This window comes from Zalophus californianus, chromosome 12, assembly GCF_009762305.2.
Source record: "Zalophus californianus isolate mZalCal1 chromosome 12, mZalCal1.pri.v2, whole genome shotgun sequence".
In the NCBI taxonomy this organism is placed as follows: domain Eukaryota; kingdom Metazoa; phylum Chordata; class Mammalia; order Carnivora; family Otariidae; genus Zalophus; species Zalophus californianus.
The window spans coordinates 37,048,972-37,076,758 of record NC_045606.1 but is presented as its reverse complement, the minus strand read 5'-3'; the positions used below and the strand labels follow the sequence as shown (position 1 = coordinate 37,076,758).

Below are 27,787 nucleotides of genomic sequence, written 5' to 3'. Positions count from 1 at the left end.
ACATCAGAGTTCATACTTTTTAAGCTTTTGAATCCTGTCTCTGCCATTGACAAATTATAACTATTTTTCCTTAATTTCTCTACCAGCAAAATGAATGGATGGGATGAGATAATCTCTAGAGCCTCATTCAGCTTTAATGTTCTGTGGCTACAACTCTAGAATGTTTTTCTTCTAGAATATTCAACCTTGGAATTCATTCTTTTTTTTTTTTTTTTTTTCTGGCTCTTTTTGTAATAGATCCATAGGTAAAAATAAGTGCCAGTTATGCGTGGTATTCATACGAAAGATTGTGTCGTTTCAGGAGAATAGCAATGCTAGGTGTAGATAGGATTAGATATTCTCACAGCTACCCTCCCTTTTTCTAATCTTATGCAAGAGTGATATAACAGTTATAATACTTAATAGGATATACATGTGTATGTGTGTCTGCATGTGTATAGCAATCTATCTACCTATCTAAATTTCTCCCAATTGCACGTCAGTATCACCATGACAAGGTATTCCATGGGCCAGATAATTTAACATGTATGTAGTCCACATTGTAACTGCTTTCAAAGGCCCTTGTTATAATTCTGGTTCTACGATACTAAATTTGTTTGGGCGTCCTAGATATATGGTAACTAACCATGTAACAGGATACGTGAGGGGCAAACTCATCATTCCAGTTATTCTACTGACCACAAATCTATTTTTTTTGTAAGAGCAGATTCATGATTTCAGCTTCAGACTGAACATCAACACACATTGCAAAAACTGATTTTAAATCTCAGTAAGATATTACTTTTCCTTGTCAGGTTGAGCCACTTTCATAATTACATACTTGTCTAATATAAATTACTGAATATAATACATGTATTCGGTCATTTATGTTTCTTATAACTGTGTGGGTTTTGGCTAAGAAATACGAGTAATTAAAAAAAGTCTACTTTCAATTAGAAATCAAATGTTCTCTACAGATTATGTTTGACTACAGAAGAGTGTCAGGAGCTTGTTGCAAGGTCATCAATAGCTTTTAAGAGAAAGCACTACTTGTTTTAAAGACACATTGCCCGAAGCTTATGAAAGTAAATTAAATAACACTTACTCTTGGACCAGCGGGACCAGGGAGACCAAATTCACCCGGGAGACCCTAGGCAGAATGTGATACAGAAATAAATCATGAAATGTATACATGTTCTCGAAATCCACTTATGATTATGATATTTAGATAAGTTTTGAAATAGCCAAACAAAGCCAGCTAGGCTCTAGCTCCCTGAGAGCATAAAAGTACAGGGCTATTAGGAACAAGAGAATTTTCAGTTGTATGTGGACAGATAGAAAAAGTGAGAATTCCATTGATATCAAAGTTATTTCTCTGCTAGAACCTGATATCAGAAAATTTGAGTTTCCATTACTTAGTTTATTACTTTAAAAAAAATGACAAAACACTATCTCATTTGATAATATGATAAATAATGATGAACAATATCAGACACTGCCTATTTTTAGTTCCATAACAGACTGCTTTCTTAATAGAAATGATCATATTCTGCACATTACCTAGTTAATTGTATACCCAAGTGTATCTCCTTTATTCCTGACCAGCTGTCTCCTTAATGTGCCCCACTGTTGACAAAGGAGACCAGGCCACAGAATGTAACTGAATTGAGGCACATTCATCACAATTACCAGAGAAAATGACTCAGAACTCCTGCCCTGATTGTGGCTAGCAGTGTCATGTCTGAATGCCAAGAAAAACATTAAACGCAATTTTTCAGGGTCTAGTTTGATGGAAAAGCAGTGCATTTACTTTTTCACCATGGGAAAGAAAATAATTTGCATGTTAACGTCACCAAGAACCATACAAAAAGTAAGGCTATTAAAGGGAATGTTCATTGATATATTTTCCTTTCATAATGCAGTGTTTCATTCAGTCTTTAAAACAGAGGAGTTGTTATTCCAACGAGAGAGCACAGAGTAACTGGGTTTATTCTCTCCAAAGTACCAACTTAAATAGAACGCTATCATTAACATATGAAATACGAAGTTTCTTTTTGCATATTATAATTGCACTGCAGTCAGGTGTTCGCTATTGGGTGGGGGGTGGAGTCCCAAGTTTCACTAAGCCTACTATCCCTTGTTTTACTCACCCTTTCTCCTGGTTTGCCAGCTTCACCAGCTGTACCTGCGGGGCCCGGCAGACCCTAGATGAAAAAAAAAAAAACCCACAAATTTCCATCTTACGGCTCTATTCAGAGGATTTGCTAATAACTAGTTTTTTCTGGATACCATCTGATAGCGACATGATCACGAACTACTCTGTGTTATTAAAGAGTTACACAAAAGTTTGCCTTGAAAAAAGTGGGCCTTTCTTTACTTCAGTTCTGAAATCATGCTCTGTGTGCTGGGGACGGGGGGAGGCAGTGCTATGGGGATTCACAGTCGGCTAGTCTGACCAAAGGCAGTATTCTGTACGTCTCAGTTGACTTACCTGGAAGCCTGGAGGACCAGCGGGACCTTGTTCACCTTTTCCACCTTGGACACCCTGAAAGTAATAGTAAAGATAGCGTTAAGTAGAGATGGATACCACCATTGCTGTCTACCTGGATAACTTCTGGACTGGAAAAAAGAGATGGTCATTTGGCAGGACTAGATTCATTCAGGGCGGCAGAGGACAAGAATGCGAGAAATACTCACCTGTGGTCCAGGAGGCCCCTGAGCACCATTGTTTCCATCAGGACCTGGAGCACCCTACAATAGGTCACAGAAAGGCTCAGCGTTACCTGTGAGTCAGACAGTTTAAGAAGACTCGAAGCCTCATGCATTACTTTCTCAACGCGTATCATCTTAGCATGACTCATTGTGGGTCCCCTGCCCAAATACCAACTTTTGGTATGGCTTGTGGAAAGTCCACGGATGGAGGGCAATTTATGAAGGCCAGAGAATGCCACTAGCATCTGCATAGCTTTTTAGTCCTAGAATAAATTAAATAAAAATCAAATGCACCCATAACTAATTTTGACCTAAGACATTCTGATTTGTTAGAGCTCCATCCACTGCCCTATAAGTGTGGTTGAAAAAGAAAAAAGACATTTTGTGACAGTTAAAGGATCTTTGGGGATGCTATTTTAAAAAGAAAATGACAGAATTATATCAGATGGCCTCAAAGGATGTGTGTTTCCTAAGTGAATACTACGTGGGCAGATACTCGAAGTTAGCACCTACCCGAGCACCAGCAAGACCAGCATGCCCTTTCTCACCAGCTTTGCCAGGATCACCCTATGATAAACATTAAAAAAAAAGTAAACACTTCATGTCAAATTAACCATGACAATTCTGACTTGTTAATTTCTCGCTTGCTTTGCTTTTCCTTTCTTTTTTAAGGTTCCTCGTCTTTGAATTCTGTTAGCTAAGGCACGATCCATCATCTTGCAACTCCAAGTACAACAAGGCACACCTGTGTCTGCAGGGGCGCAGACTCCGGAGACGGATTTCCATCAGGTGTACGGTGGTATACTGGAGATCAACTGTTAATGTGCTAAGGGGCTTGCAGTGTTCCTGTGTTCTACCCTTGAGGTAGAATGGACCGAGGACAGCAGAGAAACCGAGTTTGGGTAAAAGGCGGCACAGAAGGGCCGAGGGAGGAGAGGGTGTGGTGTTCTTACGGTGGGGCCCTTGGGTCCAGGGAATCCGATGTTGCCAGGCTCTCCTCTTGCTCCAGCTGGGCCAATTGGACCAGGCCTGCCATCAATACCAGGGAGGCCCTGAAACCAGAGTTTATTTAAAGTTCACTCAGCATCGACCGGGGTCTCCCGACCTCAAGCCTGTGATGCTGCCACAGGATGAAACAGAATCATTCTCTGAATGCATAGAGCTTCCTGGTATAAAGTGTCAATAAATTATGAATCCACTTTCCTTTTCTAAATAGGATGTCAGTACACACGCAACCAAGTCAATCTCGTATGTACCCAATTCCCTCCTTCCCCTCCCTTTCCATCCCTCGTCACCCGCTTCAATTTTCCCTGCCATGGTTTCCTTTTTCCTTTCCTCCTTCCGGTCCTGCGTTCATCTGGACTCCATAATTACAATCTATTACTTTGCGTTCCCAGATGATGTATGTGGCTGATATTTATTTTCAGTGTGTTCATGTATAAATAAGTCACAGAATAGACTTGATAAGGGTGCAATAAGTGTCCTTGAAAATATAATGGAAAATGAGCAAGTCTTACCATGGGACCTTCTTTACCAGCTGGGCCAACATTTCCAGGGGCACCAGGAAAACCCTATAAAGTAAATGAGGATGCTTTCATGTCGGCACTTTAACGCACATACTCGAGGCTCCAATTTATTAAAATCTCACAAAAGCACTCCCCCACCCCCCACTTCTTGTTTGTTGCCTAGGGTAAATCATTCGGGGTATTAGCCACTAGCTGGGAGGTATGAAAAGAGCTCTGAAATCTTTCTTCTATTTTCTATGCCTTTCCTTTCATGGGAGTTTAGCGCAACTGATTCATTTACGGGTATCGCAGAAAACTGTGAAGCAATATACTATATGGGCAAAATGTATCAGGTTATTTACCTCATAATAGAAAAACAAATACTTTTAGTAAGCAATTTCCAAAGTGGATTTTTTATTGCTATATTTGGTGTCTTTATTACTTGTTTATGGTACAATTACAGATGACACTCATCCATAAGAGATAATGGAGGCAAAAAGAAAAAATAAAAATCACTCTATTGCTATGGAGTAGAGTGTCTACGAATCTAAAGGTCATTTCTCCATGGCTAGTGTGATGCTGAATACATTAAAGCATTTTGTGATTGCTGGAAAAATGATTTCACTTATGAGTCTAATACACTGATAATGTATAGTCCTAATACGTTTCATGGACACCTTATATAAAACTCACAAATTGAGATAAAAGATTCATGCTGATAGGAGAACCAACCTAATTTGGATATATTAAAATAAATCTATTCTTCCAAAAACCTCAGAGCCATTGGATCAAATAATAAATAGGAAATTTATGACCTAACCAAATCTGTAAAAAATATCTCTGGGCTTTGATAAAGTTAAATTAAAAAGGCAACCATCAGCAAATCTACTAACAGATTTACTTCGGATGATTTTTTTTTTCCTTTTTATTGTCTTCAAATATCAATCCTCCCTTTCAAAAAGGAAACAGTGCCAGATGTGACTTGCTCCGCTTCAATCTGAAACTTACTCGGGGCCCCATGAGGCCAGGCTCTCCAGGGCGACCAGAATCTCCATTGGGACCTCGGACACCAGCAGGGCCAGTTGCACCACGGGGGCCGGGAGGGCCCTATTCCACAGAAGGGAGAGGGGAGGATGCTGAAGTGGACAGACCCACCAAAAGAAGCATCGTATTCCCTGCCCGGGGGGTGAGTGCTGGACAGCGTACCATGACACCAGCTCTGCCGTCAGCTCCAGGAAGACCACGAGAACCAGGACCTCCCTGTAAGAGATTACACGAAACAGGAAAGATTGGGGAAAACCCTTGAATCCAATAGGGCAGTGTTTATTGAAACATGGCTGCACGCCAGAAATCCTGATCCCCTGAAGGGAGAGATACAAACAAAAAACCAAGCCAAAAAACTTCACCCAAACCCCAAAGGAATGTGTGGGGGAGGCAGGTCTACAAAAGTAGGTCAGCATTGTTTCCAGACCAAACTGAGAGTCACTGATTTAATAAAGCAGATGGAAAGCAGATGCTCCCTTTGTCTAGAAAACGCACTCGGTGATTCTGACCAATTCCCAATGAAAGGGTGTCATCAGACCCCTCTGGTGTGTCAGGGCGTCAAGAGCGTCTGGAACCTACTCTCAGCCCAGGAGGTCCAGAGGGGCCAGTGGATCCGGCTTCACCATTGGGGCCTCTCTTTCCTTCTTCGCCACTGGGACCGGGAGGACCTTGGGGCCCAGCAGAGCCCTGTTTCATGAGAAAAGCAAAAGAGGAGTGAACAGGAAAAATCATTCTTATGTCCTATCCAGCCAGAGAAAAAGTAATCCCTCTTTTTAAAAAGTAAAAGTAGGACTTTTTGGATCAAATAAGGAATAAATCCATAAAACTGTGATCACCGAACTACTTACGGGCTCACCCTTGTTGCCGCCCTCTCCTTTGGAACCAGCTGGACCAGGCTCACCCTAGGGTTCGATACAAACCGGGGGTCAAAGGACAAACGTGTGCCATAACGCTCTCACAGACAAACATCTTGGAATATTTATGGATCCAGATAAAGAGAAGTTCAAGTTCTGTAAGAAGGGTCATATTCAAACAGCTGACGGGGGGCTGGCTGCATTGAAGGGACTTGAGTGATCTAGAAGTGTACCTCACTGCCCTTTGCGGAGTGTTCTAGGAGAGCAGGAGGTGTGTGTGAGAGAGAGAGAGAGACACGCAGGCAGAGAGAATGGACATGTGCGCGCGCGCACTCACACAAGTAATACAGACTACAAATGCTCAGGAAAGAAAGCATAAAACTGCTAGGACCACAAGAGGAAGTCTAGACGGTGACAAAATGACAGCCGAGCTGGCCTTTCAGGAGGAGGAGCGCCGCGGCCACGACCACTTACGACGAGTCCCCTGGCCCCAGTAGCACCAGCAGCGCCAACAGGGCCAGGAATTCCGCGGGGTCCAGGGAGGCCGGGAGCCCCAGCCACACCGGGCAGGCCCTGTGAAGAGAAGGCGGCGTGGCGGGTCACAAGGGGCCTGGCCGACGAGGCGGTGCTCATCCAAGTGCCTCTGAAGGCGGAGCAGCCCCCGAAAGCCAGATACTCACAGCAGCACCCTTAGCACCAGTCAGGCCGTTGGCTCCAGGGTTACCCTGTGGGAGGAGAAAGAAGGGAGAAGGCGATCAGCTACAAGGAGTGTTTCCGTTCTTCTTTGAGCCCAGCTTCGCTCTTTCTGCCTGCTCCCCCTCTGTGGGGTTAATGACAGGGGCTACTTACAGGAGGTCCAACGGGGCCGGAGACACCCGGAAGACCCACTTCACCGCGGGGGCCCGCGGGACCGGCAGGACCAGGGTTGCCCACAGGTCCGAGTTCACCCTAAGGGAGGGAATGACACGGAGGCATTGGTCTGCAAGTAACGAAAGAGCGTATCTCCATTTTTAGGCCGGCAAGTTCCGTGATCTTTCTTCAGAACTGCACTCATTTCCCTCCTCTGGTTTGGTACCACCGACCTGGATCTGAGTTCCATCTCAGCTCCCACCTTCACCCACTTCTGTCTCTCCGTGATAGAGACTCCAGTTCTCAGCTAGTCGGTCCTCGCTAGTTTGGGCGTACATCCCAGAGGGGTCCCATGGAACACATTTCCTTGTTGGCTCCTCTATCTATGTTCTTGGGCTCAAGTGCAGAGACACTATTTCAAGCGTGGAGTGAGAACACGGGTCATCCTACATCCATTTTGAAAGGGGGACTCGTTAAATTCCCTGTTGTGTCATCATCTACCTGCACACCCACGGCCTATCTTTCCCATCACAATAAGAAGTTGATCAAGGCAATGACAGTGGTGGGCAGTGTTTTTACCTTGGGGCCAGGAGCACCTGGAAAGCCTGGAGGGCCAGCAGACCCAATGGGACCCTGAAATCAAAGTAGAATGTGGTAAAGAGACTTCCTCCCAGCAAATAAATAACACCACAAGACCAGAAGATTGAAGTGGCTTGATCTTATATAATATTGGCAACGAGAAAACGGACAGCTAGTCTGTTGCCATTAATACCAAAGGGGATACATTCAAGGTATCCCAGGTGAGGTAGAGTTTATGTAGCAATGAAAAGCCCTAGGGATAGCAGTACTTACAAACAGAACCTTCGAGAGACCACATAGAACATTTGGTAAGGTGTCTAAAATGGTGTTATTTCTATAAACTAATAAAGAAGACAGTTCGCACCCCACACTCTCAACCCCTTCCAAATTCTTTGGTGTCCCAAAACTTACAGCAGGACCCACAGGACCCACACTTCCATCACTTCCACGGGCACCCTGTGACGAAAATAAGGAGACAAAGTCAAGAGGAAAGTTAAGTGGCCATTATTAGAAGAATTTCTTAAAAGGATAAGGGACAAAAACGGAAGCAACTCACAGCTGGACCAGGGGCACCGACGCGTCCTCTCTCACCAGGAAGCCCACGGGCTCCCTAGAAGCAGAAATATTTTCAGTGAAATCCAGAATGCTAATTTTAAAAATGTCACAGACATCATTTGCCTTGTCCAAGTTCCAACATGCGCAAGAATCCACGAGAAATAAATAGGTCTTGTTCTAATTCCAACTAAAAGGTAATGGATTTCAATTAAGTATGCAGAAGGTTATTAGAAAAATATCAAAGAGTACAATGCCGAGGGAAATGGTAATTAGCAAAAACATGAAAGAAGTTCCAGCTTGCACAGAGGGTACACATTTAGATTTACAGTCAAGTCATCGATACTTACTGTTTGACCTGGAGTTCCATTTTCACCAGGGGCACCGGGTTCACCCTGTGTGGAAAAGAAGGATTGAGTTTTTGTTCGTTACAGGTGTCAATTATTTTTTTTTTTTCTGATTGGGTCATTTTTACCCTATTATTTTAATTTGAACCATTTATATATTTTGTAACATTTCTTACACAGACTTTCTCAATTATGCCAGTCACATAAATTTTTTAAATTTCTAAAATATGAGTTTTTAATATAGATAATAGCAAATATCACAGTACTAGGGAGATGTGGTCATTTGAGGGTTATGTACCCCAGCTCTAGTATTTCCCCTTAGATTTTGGGCGTCATTTTGACTAGGCTTATGTATCAGGAATGATATCATAGAAAGAGACAGCAGAGGATAAATTGCGTTCAATAGAACCACATTTACCCTCTTTGAAGTTATTTTTAACACTCGGTTTTCTCATTTTTGTAAAACATGCATGGAAATTTAAAGCTTTGTAATGTTTTTCAGAGCTGTCTTATTTATTTCCAACCTATATTCTTATCTTGAGTAAAAACCATGGTGGTGACGGGGGGGAGGGGGAGCAGTAATTTAATAAAATGGCACACGTAAAGGAAGTTTGCTTCTAAGTAATCTGATTAATACCTGGAAGAAACAGATTTGAGAGACCCTTTAGGAACCCTCCATTTCTAGGCTTCTATGTGAAGTGTATTCTTTGGGAACAGGCACAAAGTCCATTCTTTGATAGTCAGAAGCTCTAGTCTCTGCCCTCCTAACTACTAGATGTGTGACTCTGGGCAAGTCAGTCATTCTCTCTGAGCCTCAGTTTCCCTCATCGGCAAAATGAGGGGGGTCTCCAACGCTCCTTTCGGCTCTAACATTTTATGATGCTGGGACTAGTAGTCTGAGCTATTACATTAGGCTCTAGGGAGAATGAGTTTGACCTTATCCATTTCTGTGGCAGCTGGAAAGTTAGAACAGATTCTCCATATTCATGTTCATTTCTGGTCCCGCTAGTATTCGTTACTCATTAATTTGTAATTACGTTGGTATTCACTTTAATATCACATTATCTCCTTAATAGGAGAGAGAACATTTTATAGTTGAAAACGCTGTCAGAGAAGAACCTAGCCAAGAGATAACACACTTCTGAGACTTTAATTACCTAATTAAAATTTTTTTGAGTGTGCACAGATAAATCACAGGAAAGAGGTTGAAAAGTGTATTGTGACATGAATGTACCTATCTAATTAGCGCATGGCAAAGGAGAATTTACAGTTTAAAATAACAGCGTTCTAACATCTGATTATATGTTTATTTACTTTTATTTTGGCTGCAGAGATCAGCTGAAATTGTAGGAAGATAGGAAGTGAAGGCGGAAACTATGGACATTATTTTTATCTCAACTGTTTAATAGATATTGAATTAAATAAATAGTATTAATAATTGGCCTTTTGTCACATAATCCCATATCCTCACCACTGAGGGCTCTGAAATACCGAAGAGAAAATAAGATACTCTTTGGAATACGAGCAGTCTTCACTAAAAATATCCTTTCTGATGGGCATGGGGAATTGCAGTCAATTGTTTTAAAAACAATGCTTCCGATGTAGTATTTACCTTCACACCTGGAGCTCCGGGCTGTCCCTTCAATCCATCCAGACCATTGTGTCCCTGAAACGCAAATCCTTATTATTAAAATGTCGTTCCATTATAGTGCTTGGTCAAATCCTGACCCGCACCCCAGGTGACGGCCGCTTCCGTGCAACGCCCCCGGGTCCTGCGCCCAGGAAGCTCGCTCCCGGGCGAACTTGCTCCATTGCCCCTGGTAAGTCACTAAACCTCCCTGCACTTGAAAGGAAAGGAAATAGAACTATATGCTCTCTCACAGCCTTTCCCTCCTAAATAACTTTTACAATTTTCAGATGGGTTTAAGGACCTCTTAAAGTCATACGCCTTTTACCCAATTTTCTCCGTAGGGATCCTCATTTCTTGGAAGCTAGGAACATACTGCGAAAAGTGCACCCCACTCTACTTTTCAGCCATCTGGACTCTTCTCTAACTCTCTTTACACGCTGGCAAATTCTGGGAATTTGGAAGCCAGTATGTGTCACCCAGGGGTTTAAATATAGTCGGGGCTTTTCCCAAAAGCATTTACTCTCCTCTGGGGAAAGAATGTGCTCACCCTGATGCCCTTGAAGCCAGGAAGTCCAGGAGTCCCAGGGAAACCACGAGCACCCTTGAAAAGAAACACAGAAGACAAATAATGTTTTTGTTCTAAATTAGAAAACAATGATTTCTTCCCTCCAAATTATTTCTTCTCATTGAAGTTCAAGCTTGGAACCAAAGAACTAGGAGATTTTTAAGCCTGGAGCAGCAAATTCACTTGCTCTCAGTTGAGTAACTAATACTAGGGTGTGTGTACAAAACACGATGTAGCTTATGGTACGCTTGCTGTCATTAAAACATTCCTTGCATTAACACAAACCGCATGCATTCTTAACCAGGCTCCTTGGTTCGTCGGATGCCTTCAGTGAGTGGTACAAGTGTTCAAACATCCAGGTGGCCATTTAGACTGATCCCAGCTTTACCAACCGTCTTGCATGGAAGACGCCACTGGCATCTGGACTGGATACACCGGCATAAAAAGCTTACCTGTGGTCCAACAACTCCTCTCTCACCAGGTCGTCCAGGTTTGCCAGGGTGACCCTAAAACATGAAAGCATCGTAGGGTCAGCCTTTTCTTGCGGAGCCATCAGGTGAAAGTCGGAACATCTTGGTTTTTTAAAATGGGGGAAAAAGGCATTCTATAAAAATGTGGGTCCAGATATATATTTAATTAACAACGAATTTCCTTACATACACACAAATTAAGATTTCATTAAAATAACAATCTTCCATATGGGGAAGACTTATGTCAGGCATATTCAGCTTTCGGCCGAATACTTCATTCGAATCCAGAAATTCTTGTTGAGGCAGGAGTGTTTAAATGGCATTTTGGAAATGCTTATGAGTAAATACTCACATCCTCCCCAGCCTTGCCAGGAGGCCCAGGTGGACCACGAGCACCCGCAGGACCCTGAGAAAACAGGAGACCAATCATTTCGTTAAGGTTATATTAATCAACATCTTGAAGAAAAAAATCTATCACAACAGGCGAAAATGTACTCACAGTTTGACCAGGTTCACCGGGCTCACCAGCAGGTCCTTGGAAACCTTGAGGGCCCTAAAAGGAAACAATACGTCATACTCCACACCTTTCTTTAATTCTGTTTTTTGTTTTGTTTGTTTGTTTGTTTTTTCCCGTAAGAGAGATTACACGCTGCTGGTACTTACAGGAGCTCCAGACGCACCAGGTGGCCCTCGAGGTCCCATCAAACCCTGGAAAGAGGACAAGTCTTAGCACTGAGAAGTTATCGTGGCGTCGGTTTGAGTTAGAGAGGACTGGCATAGTAGTGCCACCGACATTTTGTGGTAGACAAACAGAATTACCCTGGTTTTATTTCATTCTTGTTTCTGCCAAGGAGGCTCTTAAGGACCGACATTTCCTCCACTATTTCTCTGTCCTTGCTTCTGCCTTTTCTCCTAACCCAAATCAGCAGAGCCCAATTGGGTGGGTGGCCACAAGTTCCTTAAAGTTGCAGACAACTGGGCAGATTGAGATTGTTCTAATGCAATGAAGCGGATCCGTCTTTGCACAGTTCCGGATCTACAACCACCTTCTAGGCAGCGGAGGAAGCCTTTCCATTTGGATTCCCTCGATCACAGGCCATCTCCCCATGTCATATTTACCTAAGAAATTGATACTTTTATTGCCACAAGGGTCATAAATTGAAAAGGATCAAAGTTTCCTCTCAAGGATTAGAGGGAGGTTTGTTATATAACCTTGTAGCTCCTATTTTAGGGCTCCTGGGGACTGATGAAAATGTCAGACAAAAGCAGATGTGGTGAGGGCTGAAGGAAAAATAAAACAGTATTGAAACATCTTCCTGGAGGGTTCTAATATTATTACTGAAAATGTGGCCCACAACCACAGCAGATGGTTCTTCCTTTTGTTCTTCCTCCTGTGCACACCAGTGGAGTGAGACTGTTACTAGATGGCGAGCTAAATCCACATTCTCGACTCCCCTTTGCAGTAATCAATCAAGCTCTCCTGTAGGGACCAGCTCCTTCATGCTGAAAAGATTGCATAGGCAAGTCTAGAGGAATTTGTTCATGACACACCAACCATGGGGACTCCGCAGGCAAGTCTGCCCCCACGGTATTAATGCCTAGAGGGAAACAATGTGGACTTTATTAAAAAGCACCTCATCTTAATTGTAAGAATTATTTGTTTGGTTTTAGAAATTGCTTCCACATTAAAAAAAACTGTCACTTTTCAATCAAAGTAATTTTTTAGGTATACATTAAAAATAATTTTCTTTGACACCATGAATGTTTAATTACATTCATTTTTCTGCATATTTGCAACAATTTCATTTACATAAACGGTAGTTTATTTTGTTGAGGCTGTGCGACGGACGATGATTACTCATTAATTCAGAGAAGAACCCTGTGGGGTTTTATAGTTATTGATTTTCCAACATGGAAAATTATTTTAATACTTTATTGCTGCCTATCTTTCTTATTTGTGAACCACATATCTGTTGATTATATATATCTATGACTGTGTGTGGATGGTGCAAGCTTAAATTATATTACACTGATATTTAAAAGTAAAACACTCTCTTTTATGCCCCCCAGAGAATGTTCCAAAGTCAGGGGAATCTGAAATCCATATTAATTTTCTGGGCTTATGTAGGCTATTTTATTAGTGTTTTGCTTCCCCCCCCCTTTAGCTTCTTCTTGAGACATAGGTACCGCTTTAAAGCTGACTAATGTTCAGCATTAGCTGAAATGGCTGATTTCAAATATCCAATATAAACAAAGCCAAAGAAAATCTCTACTTCTTCATTTCAGATATGGATGTTTTAAATTACCAGGAAAAATCAGGAAATTGGAAATCATCAATTAAAGGCACATTACTTCTCAAGTGAGAGTTTTAATTTACAGAAAATATTATCTTGCCCTTATAGTGTATTAGCTTATTGCGGACCATTAGGTCCAGCTGAACATCTTCTTTTGAAGACAAGAGCACTGAATGCATTGTCCAGGTAAAATTTATACTTTAGAGACCATGTTAACATTAAACTGTAGTGTTTAATCAACTTAATATTTTTAGTTCCAGCAATTTTTCCCTTTATTTAATACATACTAGTATATATTGCGCATGCTCATATTATTTTTTTTTTCCAACACATCTCATCGATCCTTGTCGGAAGGCTCGCTTGTTTAAAGACAGACCATCATCATCATAATCATAGAGGGAACTTTTCTAGATGTGACTCAAATTATAGGATATGTTGCTAACTATTTGTGCTGAGTGATATGAATGCTAAATTATACTCATATTCTCTTCCATATGGATTTATAATTAATAGACTAAAAAGGTATTAATCAAAAGGTATTAGAAGAAACATTTCCAGTACTTTTAACTCCTTGAGGGAGGGTGAAATTCTGTCATATTCACGGCTACATCCCTAGTGCAGAGTACAGTTTGGGGCTCATTGAAGGCACCTGATAAATAGTTGTTAATACAGTGACGTTTTATTCAAGTACTAGATATGTGAGACATGATGTCGCTGATTATCAGACATCCTGCCTGGAGGCTAGTCCTAGTTTTGCCATTAACCACCTCCGTGGCCCTGGAACAGCTTAAACTCTCTAGTGTAGAATAAATGGGCTGGGGCACCGGGGTGGCTCAGTCGGTTAAGCCTCCGACTCTTGGTTTCGGCTCAGGTCTTGATCTCAAGGTCCTGGGACTGAGCCCTGCACTGGGCTCCGCACTCAGCCCAGAATCTGCTTGTCCCTCTCCCTCTGCTCTTCCCTCCCCTCCCACTCAAATAAATGAATGAATGAATGAATGAATGAATGAATAAATAAATAAATAAATAAATAAATAAATAAATAAAATCTTTAAAAAATGGGCCGGACTAGAACTTGCTGCTCCTTTCCAGCAAGTTTATAGAACTTAATACCTCTGTGTCTCTAAGGGTTGCTTAAAATTCTGGCAACGTTAAAGAACATAAAAAAAATTATTCAGTGTCCCTCCTTTGAATTATATTGATTTATCTAAGTTATAGTTACTATGTCCAGATATTATTTACACATTGGAAACATGTTTGCAGAGAAGATTCAACCCCCAAGATCTAGGCTTAGATTGTTATAGATTTGAATACAAAAGGAGTTGCTGCTTTTATCTGATCTAAGTATTGAGTGTTAACCTGGGTAGTTAAGGAAATGACGATGTGAGATTTTTAACATAAAAACAAATTCTCTATTCAGTAATTTTTTGGCTAAGATTAAAAAGAGAGAAACATACCATTGGTCCAGGGCCAAGGCCAACTCCTTTTCCAGGATCATACTGAGCCGCAAAATTCTAGACAGGAAAAAACACATTATATCTATTAAAATTACCAGCTCTGTAGTTCACTTTCTCATCCTGCTTGTAGAGATTTTTATGTTGTTGTTTAAAAGGGAGCAATATTTTTATATGTTTATTAGTTTATAATTCCATATTGAGCTAAGTTCCCTAAAAAGGAGAAAACACAAGTTTAAAATTGAGTCCCCATCTGGTTTGAAGTGGGAAGCTTCCCTACCTTATTTTTTCAAGCCCTTTCCCGCCCTGCCGTTCACCTCTCCCTTCTCTCCACCCTCTATCTCTACCCTGAGAAAGGGGAGCTTTCTAACTTTAAGTCGCTGGAGACCCCTGATATATTGAGCAGAGACCAAGAGGTCACCTTTGCATTTCTACCTGTTGCCCTGCTCCTCCACAGCTACACAAAAGTGACTCAGAGACCTTTTTCTGGCTGGAGTTTCAAGAAGGATATAAAGAGTCTTCAAGTTTAGAGGAAAATTAAATTAAAATGCCCCTTGGAAGATTAAACTTTTTAAAAAATAGTTCACAGTAATAACTTTACTGTTAAAGATCTCTCTTATAGTAGTAGATCTATTAAAGAAGGTGCTTTTGAATGCACTCAGTAGATAAGCAATCATAATAAGATCTTTTAGGGGAGAAAGGTCTTATTTTACTGGCATACAGTTGGGTATTAGAATCAGGCTTCTGATTCATAGTGCTAACCAATTAAGCAAATATGTTTTCCTTCCTGCAGCGAGGCCAGTTGGCACTCATACCATTGTTAAAGACATAAAGCTAAAAGAAGATATTAATGAAAAAGGGAAATGTACTTTTCTCAAATTAGTCTCAAGCAAATTAAACCTAAAACTACTTTGAATGTTGGTTCAGCAGACCTCAAGCCCAGGAGAATGAAAAGATTAGGATGTTGGTGAAACTGCTGAAGATCAGGGATTTCACTTATAATTCAATCTAATCAAACTCTTCAATAATGCAACACCTCTTATTTGTGCCCTACTGATGAAAGATATTAAATCCCCAAATTAAATAACAGTCGTGAGGGCTGCAGCTACCCGCAGTGAACACAAAGACCAGTCCTGAAATTGACAAGGGCCCACAAAGAGACCGGGCAGAGCAAAATCTTGAATGAAGAAACCAAAGAAATGAAATAAACTGTACTAATATCCAAATAGCAGACTTTCCCTTAACTGCTAAAAATAAGTTCCACAATTGAGCCTTATTTCAGTAGAGGTAAAAGACACTGAAGTGAGCTAAAAGTGAGCAGTACTTAAAGACACCTTACCCCGCCAAGACCGGGGGGGCCAGGAGGGCCAGGTGGACCTGGAGGGCCTGGCATACCGTCGTCACCATCTCTGCCTGGTGGGCCTGGTGGACCCTGTTTTGTAAAAAGTGAATTCGGTCACGGTTAGACAGACCCCCCACAGAAACCTAAACATATAAAAGGAGACCTATAATACATACTAGTATATATTGTGCACGGGGTAAGATTCATTGTCCAGACCTTTCCAATGTGCAAGTGCTAAGGAAATTTAATACGCCATACTTGTCACTAATCGAACTTCACTTATGACCATAGAAGGAGCTTTAGTGACTGATACAATACAAAGAAGAAAAAGACAGACCAGTTCCTCTGGAAGAGGGATTTCTCGGCCTTTGAATATTAATTCATAATGGAGCTCCAGGATTCAAATAAAGACGGAAATTATAGCTACCATTTATAACCCTTAAACTTCATATGGAAAACAGTGCACAAGTGATGTACTCTGTATAGTGGCTGTCAGTTTCAGACTGATGAACTTATTCAACTGTTTTGGTATATTATGTATGAATGGTAGATTAACTGATATGATAATTAATGAAAGTCACTTTATCACAAGGTAGAAAATCCTGCAGATTTCCTACCATTAACACTATTTCTGTTGTTACCGTAATTTGCTGACATAATGCTACCTCTAACAGACGGTTTGAGTGGAATACATTTTAGACTGCACTTCCCAATAGATATTAGATACATAGGTATTTATATATTGGCAAAAGTGTTACATAATGTAGTTATACATGCCAAAAAAGCAGAGCAGGGAGATGTAAGAATACCATGGATAAACTGTAAACAGTTTGCACATTTACGAATTTAGACAGAAACATGTTGTTGAGAGCCATTTCACTACTATTCCCAGGCTATGTAGGCGATCTTACTTGAAAAGCAAACAAAACCTATGCAAAGAGAGGACTGTGGTGGTTAGGTAGATACATTTCCATTGTGCATAAGTTGGACAGGTCAACTGAAAACAAAGACAGACACACCATGCAAAGAATATGGCTGCTCACAACAGCTTTGCTTTCTAAAAAGATAATCTTCTTCTAAAAAAATAGTGATTATATATAATAATGCTCATTCGCCTCTTCTGTAGGGCATTCTCTGCTTAAAAGGTGGTGCAAATATCTGGATACATAATACTCTTGTAAACTGTCTAACCTGTAGTTATTCAAATATGGTCCAAAGCTTTTCAACAGTTCAAAAATTACACACCCTTTCTCCACGTGGTCCTCTATCTCCGGCTGGGCCCTACGAGGAAGATACAAACAGCACAATCATAAATGTCTAAGCAATTTCCAGTGAATGAGCAAGCATTCTTGACAATAATTAGTCGATAAGATTCATCTAAACACACTACTATTAGAAAGTAGGGGTAACAATGGCATAATACAATAGAAAAAAAGTATATTGTTTTTCTTCTGATTACATGTAATGTTCTTAAACCAGGAGACTAGAGGCTGCAGTCTCCGGTCATTAGGCCAATAGTATAACTACTATTTTTAGAAATATGACTTCTGTGGATAAAATTGCCATTTTGTTACATTGTTAACAGTATATTGATATAGATAAAGCCCTTTAAAATCAACTTTCATTTACCACCTCTAATTAACATAATACTCATTCCATCTCCAGAATTAAAACAAGTCTTTTTTTCTTTAGTATGTAAATCACCAGTTTGTATAATATAAGTATAATTAGAGATAATTCTGGAAGATAATTAAGCTTGGTTATCTTAAACATCAAAGCTACTTTATTTTATGGTCTAGCTAATGCATTTCCATGTGGGCAAAATCTTGACCAAGTATCTTCCTTCTGTAGTTTACTATAAATTTAGTTAAATCAGAAGTTACTTCTGACCATTTCAGATATGATGGAAAAGTACTGGACTCTTACCTTTCTTGCAGTTGCCTAGAAAAGAATAAGAAATAATTATGAGGAAAAACTGTATGTTTTTTAAAATGGCTCCCATTTCTGTGTAGTATACAAATATATCTACAGAGAATATACATTGTGCATACCATTATTCCAATATTTCAAAGTATGATTTTAAATTTTACAAATAAATTAAATAACATATGTTTAGAACCAAAATGCATACTTATCTGTAATTATGCCTCAAACTCAATTCATGAGCTAAGAATTTGTTCCTAATACTCTTGCAAACGAGTCCAAGGGAGTAACAAGATTCTCTAGCTCTGTGAAGTCTCCTGCTTTGTAGCAGCAGATGCTTAAAACCCAAACTTCCACTGGATTATCTATTCTGTTTCTTATGAGCATTCTTGTAAGGGTGGTCTCATTCAATAGCACCGCCCATTTTGGAAATTGGGGTGGGTACTTTCTAGGCAGCCAGCAAAGTCTGACTACCATAACTCTTGATGATTTTCTTGGAAATCCAGGTTGTTCCACACCAGTGTAGCCTCCTGTTCCTTCCCCAGAGAAGGCATTAGTGTGGTCAAAGCCATCTCAGTATTAAAAAAAAAAAAAAAAAAAAAACTCTAAAAATAATTTTACTCACCTCTTGTAAAGCTGTAGAGGAAAGGGAAAAGAGGGAAATAATCATTAGTGTCATTTCATTGATCAATAGCAGTGATTAACAAATAGATATATTAGCCTATAAAATGGACTTACCTAATTAAAAGATCAAGTATATTTTTTACAAAGAATATTCTAATGACTTGGAAATTATGCAGGTCAAAAGTATGGCAGGGATCAGCAGGGTGATTTGTTTGCAATATTAATATGTAAATACATTTTGAATTAAATTGTTAATTATTTACTATTTTATAAATGCTGTGAAATATTAATGCGTCTGAAGGATATTTCCAGTGTGTAGTAATTAAGTTGGTAAACTGCATAGGTGGATCGCTGAATGGGAGACCAGTACACTGATGAAGAAATAATTTATGGTTTAGATAGTTTTTGATATTAAAAAATCTAAAAAAGGGAAAATTTAGGGAATTATGTTACCTAAATTGTTTTTTATAAAAATTACCTAGTGCTTCATTGAGCTACCTTAATGTCCTTTTTCAAAAGGTCTAAATTGCAAATCAGTCACTATGAAAATGGAGCCATTTGGACATCTGAAATTTTGCTTTAAACTGGTTCACTTAAATTAGGTAAGGTATTTTATCAATATGTATCACTTTTGTCCCTGAGAAGGAACTGCTCGGTATAAACGGAAAAACTGTGGATTAAAGATCTTGAGAAGTAATGGGAAAAACACACTCAAGTAATATCCCCCCCCCCCTTTGCCATAATTGCTCTAAGTCCTTAAAGACTGAATTCCTCTCCTACGGTATAAAAATTATAGGTTAACACAGGATATAACGGTGGCCAAGCTGGCAACAAGATGAATCACCCCTAAAAATTGCTTTAATTAGGTGGCCAAGAAGTGTGTCATTTGGAGTGAGAACATCTGTTGCAATAGTCACAATTCAGGAGGGTGGACCACATCCAGCACTGATATTTAAGGGCAATTTATGAGAATTACTTTTAAATTAGGAAAATGATATGTTTACTTCATTGTGTCCATCAGTAGGAAGAATAATTATGCCCAGGCTTGATTAACGGAACTCCTTATGATTTTGGAAATTTGCCTTTTAATTACTCATGAGGCATTTTGAAGAAATGTGTGTTTGGTAACTTTTATTCCAGACTGCAGTTGGCTGTTGGTCAGAAGGTGAGCTGCCTTTTGTCCCTTCAGACTTCCCTAGGTCTGTTTCCATCTTTCCTTTAGGAGCCAACTCTTTCCTCCATCCTCAGATCTCATAAAAACGAAATCGGTAATGTGAATTTGTTCTATACAATTACTCCTTAGTATCCATTGTGTGTATACTAAAAGTGGACAAAGGGAGAAAACGCACACACAAATGCATCGGCAATGATGCAATGGTAGACACCGTGGCATGTGGGTGGAGCAGACTTTTCATAGAGTGTTGGGTGTGGGCCAGACACCCCTCAGACCCTACAAAGTCAAAATCTTTGGTGATTAGGCAGCCATTTTCAAAAACGGACAGATTTTCTCCATTCTATCTTGACACAGAAGTCTGGTCATGAAACCTATGGCTGAAAGTGGCCTCGGAGTCCATCTAATCTGCATTCTGCGTTTTAGCAAAGGCTTAGCTGGACTTGCCCGAGGTCACATGGTAAATTAGAGGCCAAGTCATTGGAAAACCCCGGGTCTCTTGAGTTTCGGATCCATGTTGATATTTTCCAACTTGCTGTGTTCAGAATGTCTGATTGTCACTGAGAACATGATAAAGAGGTAACTTGCAGGCTCAACGAAAGGCAGAACAGGTTTTAATTAAATAGTGTTACCATTTCCATGACCAGATAATAAATGGAAAAGCTAATTCTACTCTTCAGACTGTATCCATTCCAAGTAACATCATTTTCTTTCCCAGGCTACACCGACTAGCTACGGGGGATGGCTTCAATCAGAAATGCAGGTCCCCTCTCCGTGTAAACCTGTAGGGTCTCGCCTGGGGATTCCATTAGCGTTAAGGCCTGGTGCCCTGTGCTTTCACTGTCCTCCCTCCAGAGGGCGCCTCATAGTTATCGTCACCATCCAGGCAAGCCTTAAACCGCCCAGAAGAGCAAAGCCCTTAGGGGGTGAGTTCTGTATTACTAAATTCAAGGGCTTTTTAAAGCAGGCCTCAAGTTTTACGGGGTGGGCGTCAGTGCAGCCATGGGGCCTGATAGTTGTCAATATCTCACCCTTAGGAAAAAGACTTTCTGCTTTCTTTGAGCCTCACTGATCCAGATCAAATTCAGACTCACTTCGAGTTGAGAGAAAAGTTCCCTAACTTTTGGCGAGGGTTGAGCCTTTTCTGTTTTCATTTCTAAAATAATTTCCACGTTTCTCATCCATGCCTGCGTTTCTCCACATGCCAGGAAGCCTTCCTTCCAAGCTGGCCCTAGAATTGACTTTAGGTTTTCTTTTTTCAGACCAGGGTGCCCACCCATCTAACCTTTCTCCCCCGTCTGCCCCAAACAAGCCGAAGGCACTTACATTGGCATGTTGCTAGGCACGACGTTACTGCAAGCAGCAACAAAGTCCGCGTATCCACAAAGCTGAGCATGTCTACCACTTAGACATGCAGACTCCTTGTGTCGCAGAGCCCCTGGGTCACCGGCGGAGGTATCACCTGGCGGGCGCAGGCATGCAGTCGTGGCCAGTACCTCCAACTTAGCTGAAACCTCCTGCCGCCTTGGTGCTAAAATAATAAAGCCCGGATCTGCTCTATTTATACGGCCAAAGTTTCCCTGGCCCGAGGGTGCCTCCAAAAGCGCCTCCACCAATCGCAAGGCTGGGGCTGGGGGCCCGGGCAGCCACAGCTGGGAGGAGACTGCGGGGGCGCAGAGGAGGGAGCGAAGGGGGGAGGGACGTGGCCACGGGGCTGGCTTCTTAAATTGGTTCCATTCTTTTTGAGGACGTGGACACTTTTGAGGCTTTCAAGGGGAAACTCTGACTCGCTGTCTGCATACCTCCGCCCTCCCCATCCCCCCGCCCTTCCCCGCCCTTTCCAAGTTTGGAAACACTTTTGGACACGTCGGAGCGCTCTGCAGACACCGACGTGGGCACACTTCGCAGATCTCTGGGCAGCCGGGCAGCTGCAGAAGGGACGGGAACCCGGGGATCAAAGCAGGAGCTGTCCAGCCCTGGCTCACCTTGTGCCCTGCGGGCCACCCGCAGGGTGGAGGGCGCGCGCCGGGCGCAGAGGAAGCAAGGGAGGAGGGAGTGGGGATTAGACAGCGTGGCGCAGCCGGAGGCCGCCCTCCCCCCGCCCCCTCTCTCCGTCCTCTCCCCCGCCCGCGCCCCAGCTTGTTCCAGCTTTGGGGCGTGTGTGCCCCCACTTTCTCAGCAGTAACGCTCTCTCCTGGCTCCGGGAGAGGGTGAGAGGGGGCTTCTGTCTGTGCAGGGTTGGGTTGGAGTCCGAGGACGCCTGCCGTTGGGGAGGAGGGGGGGGAAACACGCGAGGGGTAGCGTGGCACCGAGCACGGGGGAGGATATGCTTTGCGCACTCTAGACGGGACCCAGCCACTCGGGAAGTCCTTCGACCTCTACTGAGGCCGACTCTCGACTCTCGGCTTAGGCTTTGGAGATTATCTGGTCCTGCGGAAAAGACTGAGATTGACGCCTGGATGCCTCTCTTGGGGTCTCCCCTTTCTAGGTTGCAGTGGAGAATCCATCCTCTCCCTTTCAGGTTTCCACTCTCCACCTCCTCTTCTCCACAGATGCCTCTTCTCCACGTTGAGCCTGGACTCAGATTAACTCTCCAATGAGTTCCCCCAATGCCTCGACCTCCGTGTGCATTCACTGACCCCACTCACGGGTAACGCCCAAGCACATTCTTGGCTTCCTCATGGCTCCCTTGGGCGACAACACCTTGGGGAAAATGCCGAGCCCATCTAGAGGAGCTTCCAGTTCGACTCTGAGATGGGGCAATCTTCTCTGGTCACACCCCAAGCAGCAGCCTCATCAGTGTGGATATTAACTCCCTCCCGAAAACCCAACTTCCTTCTCCCCTTTCAGCCCCATCCCATTCTCTGCTCCCCACCAGGGAGAGGAGGAGTTGAGACCTTGACCCTGAGCTCAGGATTTGAGGGTGGAAGACCTCACTGAGAGCTCCTGAGAATTGTGAAATACTGGGTGCAGTCCACTTCAGTGGACGGCCCCTTCTCCTACACTCTTGAGATGTCATTCCAGGCCCATGAGGCTGGGGCTGCACTTCTGCCTGCTCTGCACCCCCAATGAGGCAGTCATGTGCTGCTCAGAATGCCATGGGCTCCCAGAAGTCAACGCAAAAGGGGCATCTTTAGGTCAGTTCCCTCTGTGCCAAACAGAAGTGAGTGGGCTGCAGTTCCTTGCTTCCCCCTCCCCCCCCTTCTTTCTTTCTCCTATCGCTCCCTTCCTTGGTTGGTGTTTTTTGGTTTTTGTTTTTTGTTTTTGGCTGTGCTTTAAGGAAGAATTTCTGCCTAAGTTAACTCCATCAGCAGCTCCTATAAACCAAAGGGACTGAATATTCTTAAACTGGTTGCTTCCTCTAAACTTAACAAACAGGTTAATGGAAATAAAAGGGAACAAACAAAACAGTAATAAGCCCTTCTTTTATTCTATTTAAGGGCACCGACTTGGGAGATAACTTGGAAAGACTTTCTGAAGTAATTTGGAGGGAAGGAATTTGAAAAGGTATCTGGTCAGTTCTAGGAGGGTTTTTACAAGGAGGAATCCACAGTCAAATCTGATAGTTTAAAATGGAGAACATTTTGTGGAAGTGTGACTATAATTTCTTTTTTAGCATAAAAAATGCTCAGTTAGTTTTTGAAAACTAGAGAAGTAACAGTTCAAGCACACATTTATAAACTTAAAGGAAAAACATCTCTGCAGAGTAAACTGATAACTTGAAACACATTCCTGGAAACTGATGCAAATACCAAATGCTGCCAGGCTCCTTCCCTGCTGATGTGGCAGAGTTTGAAGCAGGCAGTCCTCAGCGTTTGGTGGGAGGCCCTGAAACTAGACGGAACAATGAAGATGGTGAAAACCAAAGGGGAATTTTTCTTTTTTAAGCGGAGGACCGACTGCCATCCCAGCCATTTTTATACATTATTTTGACTCTTTCTTACTCATCACTCATTGGGGAAGATAGTGTTTACAGTGAGATATCCGTTAAATATTTTGTGCCTCAAACAGAGAGAAGCTTTTTGTGTCCCTGGGGGTGGGGCTGGGAAAGAGAGCTGACCCAAAGCCTACAGGACAGTCCTGGTGATGACTGCCTGGTGTGTGAGTGTAGGGGGGCCTGGCGCCGTGGCTGGGGATTGAGCAGGAGGAGAAGATTGAGTGAGGGAGTAGAGGGGGAGACACTGAGGGCTGAGGAGTAGAAGGCTGTTAGAAGGGAGGCAGAGATCAGTCTGCTGCTGCCTGACAGTTAACACCTGGGTTCCTATTCCTAAAGTATTCTCTGTTGCAAAACAGATGGTCTCTTCAGCTTCCTACACCCCACAGATTTCAAACGGGGCCACACCTTCAAGTATGACCCGAGAGTCTGCCTGATAAAGGGATGTGAACAGCCTGATAAAGCCTTGTTGTCTTACACTTTTATTCCTTTCTTTTCTTGGATCAAAGTAAGCATCAGACTGATGTCTCCTTTCAAACATTTGTTGAGGACCCACTCTGTGGAAAACCCCCAAAATACCCTCTCTCGTTCTAGTTTGAGTTGAGTTGGTTGTCAAACAACTGCCGAGAAGGGATTAGCTGATAATTAAGGTGGTAGCTGACATGGTTTGAGGGCTGCCTTCTCTCTGTGATATTTGCAAGACGTGGAGATTCCTGCCCTACATCCTTTCAGTTGGGTTATTCAGTTCCCACTGACCATTTAAATGTATAGTCATTCAAGTAATATTTAGTGTTGTGCCAGGCACGGTACTAGTTGGGGGGTTTATAACTGGGAAACAGAATGACATGGTCATTGGCCTAAGGAGGCTGGCTGATAGGCTGTTGCAGGATAGAGGAGAGTGTGGAGAGGACTGCCATGGGGAAGGACAGGATGTTTTTGTGTTTATGGGAGGATTTAAGGTGGACACCTCATCTAGACTTAGGTGGGTAGAGTCAAGAAAGGCTTCCTGGAGAATGCAGCAAGCTCAAGCCTTAAATATGAATAAGATTTAGAAGAGATGGGGGTGGGGGAGATCCAGGTACGGAGGCATTAGAAAATGCGGGAGTTCTGAGGAATGGAAGCATGTTGGCATGGTAGGATGATGGGGTGGGGTAGGGAGAGGGGGGACAGAGAATAGAGGAAGGAGCCTGAGATGAGGTTGGTGGATTTGGCAGGAACCAGATCAAAAAGCAAAAGTGTGTTTAAACTGTATTCTGCTGTTTGTGTTTTCTAAACTGTGCTATGGGGACTGTTTGGATAATTTTAAGCAGAGAAATTATGTAATGAGAGAGTGCGTCTAAAAAGATGGTTTCGGCTACAGAGGAGCCAGTGAGGAGGCTACAGCAGTAATTGTCCCCAAAAACAACGGTGGTCAGGACCAAGGTAGTGCTGTTGGAGTTGGAAGTAGTCTGATGTTTGGTTGTGGGGATCGAGGGGGAGGGAGGACTGAAGGAGCGTCACCAAGTCTCTGGCCTTAGCAACTGGCTGCCTGGAGGCATAGTCCATCCAGCTGGGAAACCTCTGAAGGGAAGAGCTGAGGTGAGGGGAGGATGAAAAGGCCAAATCTGGGCAAGTTGAGTGTTGGGTGATCATGGACTACCCAAGTGGTTAGGTGCCATAGACGATGAGCTACATAGGCCTGAAGTCCAAGACTTATACTTGGTCTAGGTTTATGGACAAAGGAGTCAAAGACATTAGATTACGGATGTCATGGAAATGGATGAAATCCCCCAGGTGCATGTGTGTGTAGAAGTGGACAATAGGAAAAACCCAGGACAAAACCCTGAAGAGGTCCAGCGTATAAGCAATGGACAGAAGAAGGGGAAAATGCATCCAGGTGTCTGAGAAGGAATAGCCATAACAGGATGGGGGAAAACCATAGTGTCTCCATCACAGAAGGCAAGGAAACAGGTTGTTTGGGGCGGGGGGGGGGGGGGCGTAGTTTTTTGGGTGTTGAAGTTTCATGTGTTTCTGAGAGGTCAAGTAAAGGCTAGAGAGACTACATAAATTAGCAGTCTGGAGGTCACTTGTGATCTTGGTGAGATGGTTTCAATGGAATGGAATCCAGCTATGAGAAGGTGGAAGAGTGAGTAATAGACACATCGAGGGCAGGATTGAAGTTATACCGGGACTGTCACAGGAGTCAGGAGAGAGCTGGGGTACGGTTTAAGGATGATGTGAGGATTCATATGGCAGAGAATTATGTATGTTAGAAAGAGACCATCCGAGGCAGATGTTTAATCTTAACACAAACCCCATTCTAAAAACTTCCACTGAAATGCTCTTCTCCTTCTTTAGGCTTCCTACATTATACACCTCCTAATTTGCTTTTTAGCACTGAAGCAAGGAGCAATTATGTGCTTACAGATTTTTTTTTTTTTTTTTTTTTTTTTTACTTGATAGTGAAGGATCATTTTTTTTCAGGAGTTCTCTTTAAAATGTGTAGACACACTCGGTTTCTGGGGAATTAATCTGGGATTCAGTGCCCCATTTTTCAAGTTTAGAAATATGAAATAAACAATCACTTCTTTATTTCTGCAGGACTCCAAGTATTCTTGTGTGCAGATTGTATGGATATATTTGTTTTGTGGTATCTTGTTATTGTCTATTCTAAGCCCGATAATTCCAAAGGAATATATTAGGGCACACGAATTTCAGCTTTCAATTAAGTCCACCTCTTCTTTGAGAAGATGCTGATTACATTTCTTCAGCTAATTCCAGATCTATCCTTAAATTGAAGAGCACCAGAATGCTGATGCATTCCAAAAGTCCACTCTGGCTTATTAGAACTTTGGTTGGCTTGGTTTCCAAGCTCATATTTTTCAATTCGTTTCAAGTAGCTGGAAGAAATAAGGAGGCTTTTACTTCAGTTGCAAGAAAGCTTCTGGGTGTTGGTAATTAATTGATTCACCCATTAAGCTGAATCGAGATACATTGTCTTTGGTCCCTACACTGCATACAGAAAAAGAGTTATAAAGACTTAATTATATATGATACCATATTTAGAATTTATATAATTTATATTTCATCTTTTAAAAATGACTAGCAAATTAAGTTAATGGTATTATTGACGAACTCTTTAGAGTTTAAAATTCGATCTTGACTTTTGGAATTCTCTATCTGCATGGATAATCGTGCAGTTAGTTAATGAGCCATCGTAACTACCTATTATATTGTGTGCTAGGTACTATGCTTAGGAATTTGACATAAATGGTCTCAAACCTCCAACAATCATTATCTAAATCTCAGGAGGGTGTGTGTTTTATTATTCCCGATTTTACAAGTAAAAAGCCTCAGGCTTAGAGGAGTGAAGTGACTTGTCTAAGGCTTCCTGGATACCTTAGAATGAATCAAGTCTCCATTGTACGTTTTCTTTTCTTTTTTTAAAAAAATTCCAGTGGAGTTAACATATAGTGTTATTTAGTTTCATGTATACCTATAGTGATTCAGCAATTTTATACATTACGCAGTGCTCTTTAAAAGAAATGTCTCTTAATCCCCTTCACCTATTTCACCTGTGCCCCCCATCCACCTCCCCTGTGGTACCCATCAATTTGTTCTCTATAGTTAAGAGTCTTTTTTGGTTTGTCTTTTTTTTTCCCTTTGTTTATTTGTTTTGTTTCTTAAATTCTACATATGTATTTGTCTTTCTCTGCCCGACTTACTTCACTCTGCATTATACTCTCTAGACCCATCCGTGTTGTTGCAAATGCCAAAATTTCATTCATTTCATTCTTTTTTATGGCTGAGTAATATTCCAGTGTGTGTGTGTGTGTGTGTGTGTGTGTGTGTACACACATAGGACATCTTCTTTATCCATTGATCTATCGATGGACCTTTGGGCTACTTCCATAATTTAGCTATTATAATTTATAAGTAAGTGCTTCAATGACTGTATGGGGTACATATATCTTATTTAATTA

The 27,787-nt window shown here is 42.0% G+C and overlaps 1 protein-coding gene across 1 annotated transcript in view; it reads right to left on the bottom strand.

Moving 5' to 3' along the window:
* Positions 1-21,644, bottom strand: part of COL1A2 (collagen type I alpha 2 chain) — a 35,553-nt gene extending 13,909 nt beyond the window's left edge. Inside the window, exons 1-30 of the mRNA XM_027572996.2 lie at positions 21,218-21,644; positions 18,722-18,732; positions 18,100-18,114; positions 17,419-17,454; positions 16,171-16,263; positions 14,835-14,891; positions 11,750-11,794; positions 11,586-11,639; positions 11,439-11,492; positions 11,069-11,122; positions 10,599-10,652; positions 10,034-10,087; positions 8,425-8,469; positions 8,079-8,132; positions 7,934-7,978; positions 7,523-7,576; positions 6,944-7,042; positions 6,775-6,819; positions 6,569-6,667; positions 6,089-6,142; positions 5,820-5,927; positions 5,403-5,456; positions 5,205-5,303; positions 4,209-4,262; positions 3,645-3,743; positions 3,205-3,258; positions 2,677-2,730; positions 2,471-2,524; positions 2,130-2,183; positions 1,085-1,129 (exon numbers count right to left, since the gene is read on the bottom strand). Of these exons, the coding sequence (XP_027428797.1) occupies positions 1,085-1,129; positions 2,130-2,183; positions 2,471-2,524; positions 2,677-2,730; positions 3,205-3,258; positions 3,645-3,743; positions 4,209-4,262; positions 5,205-5,303; positions 5,403-5,456; positions 5,820-5,927; positions 6,089-6,142; positions 6,569-6,667; positions 6,775-6,819; positions 6,944-7,042; positions 7,523-7,576; positions 7,934-7,978; positions 8,079-8,132; positions 8,425-8,469; positions 10,034-10,087; positions 10,599-10,652; positions 11,069-11,122; positions 11,439-11,492; positions 11,586-11,639; positions 11,750-11,794; positions 14,835-14,891; positions 16,171-16,263; positions 17,419-17,454; positions 18,100-18,114; positions 18,722-18,732; positions 21,218-21,287 (1,767 nt within the window). The 5' untranslated portion in view covers positions 21,288-21,644. The remainder of the gene's footprint in view (positions 1-1,084; positions 1,130-2,129; positions 2,184-2,470; positions 2,525-2,676; positions 2,731-3,204; positions 3,259-3,644; positions 3,744-4,208; positions 4,263-5,204; positions 5,304-5,402; positions 5,457-5,819; positions 5,928-6,088; positions 6,143-6,568; positions 6,668-6,774; positions 6,820-6,943; positions 7,043-7,522; positions 7,577-7,933; positions 7,979-8,078; positions 8,133-8,424; positions 8,470-10,033; positions 10,088-10,598; positions 10,653-11,068; positions 11,123-11,438; positions 11,493-11,585; positions 11,640-11,749; positions 11,795-14,834; positions 14,892-16,170; positions 16,264-17,418; positions 17,455-18,099; positions 18,115-18,721; positions 18,733-21,217) is intronic.
* Positions 21,645-27,787: the final 6,143 nt, after the last annotated feature.